General features: G+C 51.2%; 1 protein-coding gene across 1 annotated transcript in view; it reads left to right on the top strand.

The window, feature by feature from the left end:
• The window catches only part of MAGI1 (membrane associated guanylate kinase, WW and PDZ domain containing 1), a 537,690-nt gene that overhangs the window by 277 nt on the left and 533,322 nt on the right, over positions 1-4,091 (top strand). Inside the window, exon 2 of the mRNA XM_015558214.1 lies at positions 2-56. Within this exon, the coding sequence (XP_015413700.1) occupies positions 2-56 (55 nt within the window). The remainder of the gene's footprint in view (position 1; positions 57-4,091) is intronic.

The following is a 4,091-nucleotide window of genomic DNA, read 5'->3' as shown; positions in this document are numbered from 1 at the left end:
GCTGGGCGTCCTGGACAGCTGCAAGGAGGCCGTCACCTTCAAAGCCGTCCGACCAGGTAAGGCGGGGCGCGCCTCCGGGAGGCTTCCCCAGGCGGGCGGCGGCCTGCGGAGCTCCCCCCCGTCCCCTCCCCCCGGGGGGGCATCTTGATTTCCCGCTCTCCCCCTTCGAGCGCAATCTGGAGGGGAAATTGAGGCGGTGCGCCCTGTCGTGGAGAAATACACAAAGTTGTGTAGAGGTTGCGGGTTGTTTGCTCACCTGCCTCGGGAAGAGTGTTGGGTTTGCGCCTGTTTGCCAACCTGTTATCTCGGCCACTCAGTGCAGCGCAGTTTCGCCTGGGCCTGGGGGACAGTCGGGGAGCTGAAGCTGGGGGCACAGTGGAGGCTCTCCTGGCTCCTTGGGGGAGCGTTGCCGCAGGCGCAGCGCTGTGTGCTTTTGCTACTTGTCTGTCCAGACCTGGAGAGTGGGTATGAGCGAGGGCAGGGCCAATTGGACCTTCTCCATTAGAAAATCATCTTTACCCCACAAAGCTCCGGGTGGGTTGGGGTGCCCATGTTCCTGGGCCATTCACTCCACAGCTGGAGGACGCACGAGTCTCCTGGTGTGGCTCAGCCCTAAGGCTTGGGGGGCGGGGAGCTGGAGGAGGGAAGGAGGGGTATGTCCCGCTTGGGGCCAATCAAGCCCAAGTTGATGCTGCCACCCCATCTCACCTATCACTGCCACCATCACCCCCGATGCTGAGGATAGGGATAGCTATTACTCATTATTAACTTACTATGTGCCAGACTCTGTGAAACGCTTTCCTTGCATTATCTGGTTCTGAGTCACAAGAATCCTTATAAACCCACATTACAGATAAGGAAACGGATTGACATCCCTTAAGTTACTTGCCAGGGTCACACAGTTACCAAAATGAGGGTTTGAGCGTTGGCTGTAGAGCCTGAAGCACTGAGGCGGGAGAGGTGGGGAGCCGACCCTTGGTGAGGGGAGAGGCTGACTTGTGAGGAGGGAGTGGAAGCAAGTCCCTCTGAGTCTGTAGAGGAGTGATGCCCTGCTGGTGGTGGGGAGTCCCTTACCTGCTGGAGTTGGTGAGGGCAAGGGATTGTCCAACAGCGATTCCCCAAGGCACCCCTGGGACTACCCATGTCCGACAGTTTCTCTACCATGAAAGCTGCAGGAAGTGGCAGAGTTGCGTGTGGTGAAAATGCCCATGTGTGCCTGCTGGTCTGGAGGGGCAACAGCAGCTGGAGGAGCATGCCAAGGGAAGAAGGGCTGCTGGTCCTGCCTGGTTAACAGGCCTGTTCCAGATGAGACAGGAGGGGGCCAGGCAGAGTAGAGCGGGTGGGTGAGGGGCGGGGGGTGGGGGGCTGAGACCAGGCAGAGTAGACCCGGCCTTTTAGCTCTGGGAGCCGAGGGGTGACAGTCCTGGAAAGCTCCTTCCATTATGTCCTCTCCTTCTTGGACACCTTCTCCAAGAAGCCCTCCAACAACCAACCAGGATGAACAAATCCTTCCTCCTCTGAGGTGCCCTAAGGCTGTACCTCTTAGTTTTTTCTTTGTTCTAAAGCCTGAGTTAGATCTCTGGTCTCATTTCCAAACAAGGTAGGAAGGCATTGAAGGAGAGAGTGCTTCATTTATTGCTTATCTCCCCAGGCTTTGCTTGAGGGCCAATTCCTGGCTGCACCAGAGAATGTGTCCTTATCTGTAAACTGGCTTTTTTGAGGGTATTCCATAAGCTAATAAGCAAAAAGTATGTAGAACAGTGCCTTGCACATTGAAAGTGTTCAATAAAAATGAGCTATTATTGTTATATTTAAATTGAATTTGAGCAGTTATTTATTTCTAAGTCTAGCTGTTAGTGTTAGTTACCTGGATTGTGAGTTTCTTGATAGAACTGTAGAGGACATACTGTGTGAAAGCATTTGACGGGAGCAGCTACTGGTCTCAGTTCAGGGCATTTTGGGGAAATGGGTGCCATCTATCTAGTTGGGGATCTGCAAGTGTCCATTGGGTTCTGTATGGGAGCTGTTTTCTGCATCAATATGCAGTGTGTGGCTGAACCTCTACCAAGAGTTAGCAGAGGTCCTGGAGGCATTGTCCCAGCCAGGGCTGCCTCATCCTGGAACTTAGGAAGGGTTGGTGAGATAATCAGGTGTGTTTGGAATCAGACTTCTCTGGGTTGGAAGAAGATGGTAGTGTCTCCAAGTGTTATGTTGTTCCCTTCACCGAGAGCCATTCCACGCGCAGCACAGGACTGTCCACAGCAAGTGTGTGTAAATATTCCAGTCCTCCTTGTGGTGGGATAGAATAAGGATGTGGATGGGGACACTCGATTGGCCTGGAATCTGCTACAAAATGAAAGCTACTTCATGTGATAATTACACCGGTATAGTTAGCTTTTTAACATCATTACAGAAACTATGGCACTAGAGAGCATTTCCCTGATCTTCTGATCCCTCTTTTATGTTGAGAATATGATTTAAATTATGCCAGAATTGATTACTGTGTTTTAATCATATTAGGGAGGCTCATACTTGGTACATGGAAAGGAAAATGTTGCTTTTGTGTTGTCTGCACCCTGAGCTAGCCACTCCCAGGGACATGGCCACTGTGGGTGCTTGTCTGTATGGAAATGTCACTGTCTTCTTGTGGAAGAAAGTTCTGCTGCTTCTGTTTCATGGTAGGTCTCTGGAAATACGCACAGACCAAAATAGTCTGTAGCAAATTGTATTATATGAAGCAGGCCTGGATTGTGAAGGAATCAATCTAAATGGATCTACCAGGTTGGAGTTAATTCATTTTATTTTTACTTATTTATTTTTAAAAAAATGTATTTTATTGATTTTTTACAGAAAGGAAGGGAGAGGAATAGAGAGTTAGAAACATCAATGAGAGAGAAACATCGACCAGCTGCTTTCTGCACCGCGCCCCCCCCCCCATGTGCCCACAATCAAGGTACATGCCCTTGACCAGAATTGAACCTGGGACCCTTCAGTCCGCAGGCCGACGCTCTATCCACTGAGCCAAACTGGTCAGGGCTGGAGTTAATTCATTTTAAAGGGAGAAATGCCTAAAAAATTTTACATCTATATGCTATATGAGTGTTGTTATTATTATGATTTTTAATGTATGTATGTATGTTTTTATTGATTTTAGAGAGGGAGAGGGGGAGAGAGAGAAGCATAGATCGGCTGCTTCCTGCATGCCCCTTATTGGGGATCTAGCCAGCAACCTGGGCATGTGCCCTGAACGGGAATCAAACCAGCAACCTCTCCGTGCATGGGACAGTGTTCAACCAAATGAGCCACACTGGCCATGGTTACATAAATGTTATTTTATATATATACTAGAGGCCCGGTGCATGAAATTCATGCAGGGGGAGGGTGTCCCTCAGCCCGGGCCTGCACCTTCTCTAATCTGGGACATCTCTCTCACAATCCAGGACCGCTGGCTCCTAACCACTTGCCTGCCTGACTGCCTGATTGCCCCTAACCAGTTCTGCCTGCCAGCCTGATCACCCCCTAACCACTCCCCTGCTGGCCTGATTGATGCCTAACTGCTCCCCTTGGGGCCTGATCCCCCCCAACTGCCCTCCCCTGCAGGCTTGGTCCCCCCCAACTGCCCTCCCCTGCCAGCCTAGTCACCCCCAACTGCCCTCCCCTGCTGGCCTGATCGCCCACAACTGCCCTCCCCTGCTGGCCATCTTGTGGTGACGTGAGGGCATCGCGTGAGGGTGTGAGGGCCACGTAGGGTTTTATTAGTATAGATAATAAAGCATATATGTATACTTTATAAGTATATATTTACCTATAGAAAAACTAGTGACTCGGTGCATGGATTCGTGCACAATGAATGGAAATTAATTAGAAGGTGGCTGGCATGGTGAGACTGGCTGAGATGGGCTGGACACATCGTGGAGCCAACCTCCTGTTGTTCCTCCTCCTCGGTGTCTGTGGAGTGAGCAGGTCCCTCTGGCAGGTGGGGTCTCTCGGCCTGGCCTGCAGGGATCAGGCTGAAACTGGCTCTCTGACATGCCCTGAGGGGTCCTGGAGTGAGAGAGGGCACTCCGCAAAGTTGCTGTCCTACAGGGTGT

Source organism: Myotis davidii, unplaced genomic scaffold (genome assembly GCF_000327345.1).
Source record: "Myotis davidii unplaced genomic scaffold, ASM32734v1 scaffold189, whole genome shotgun sequence".
In the NCBI taxonomy this organism is placed as follows: domain Eukaryota; kingdom Metazoa; phylum Chordata; class Mammalia; order Chiroptera; family Vespertilionidae; genus Myotis; species Myotis davidii.
Note: the sequence above shows the minus strand (reverse complement) of the source record. Positions and strands in the feature narration are given on the sequence as shown.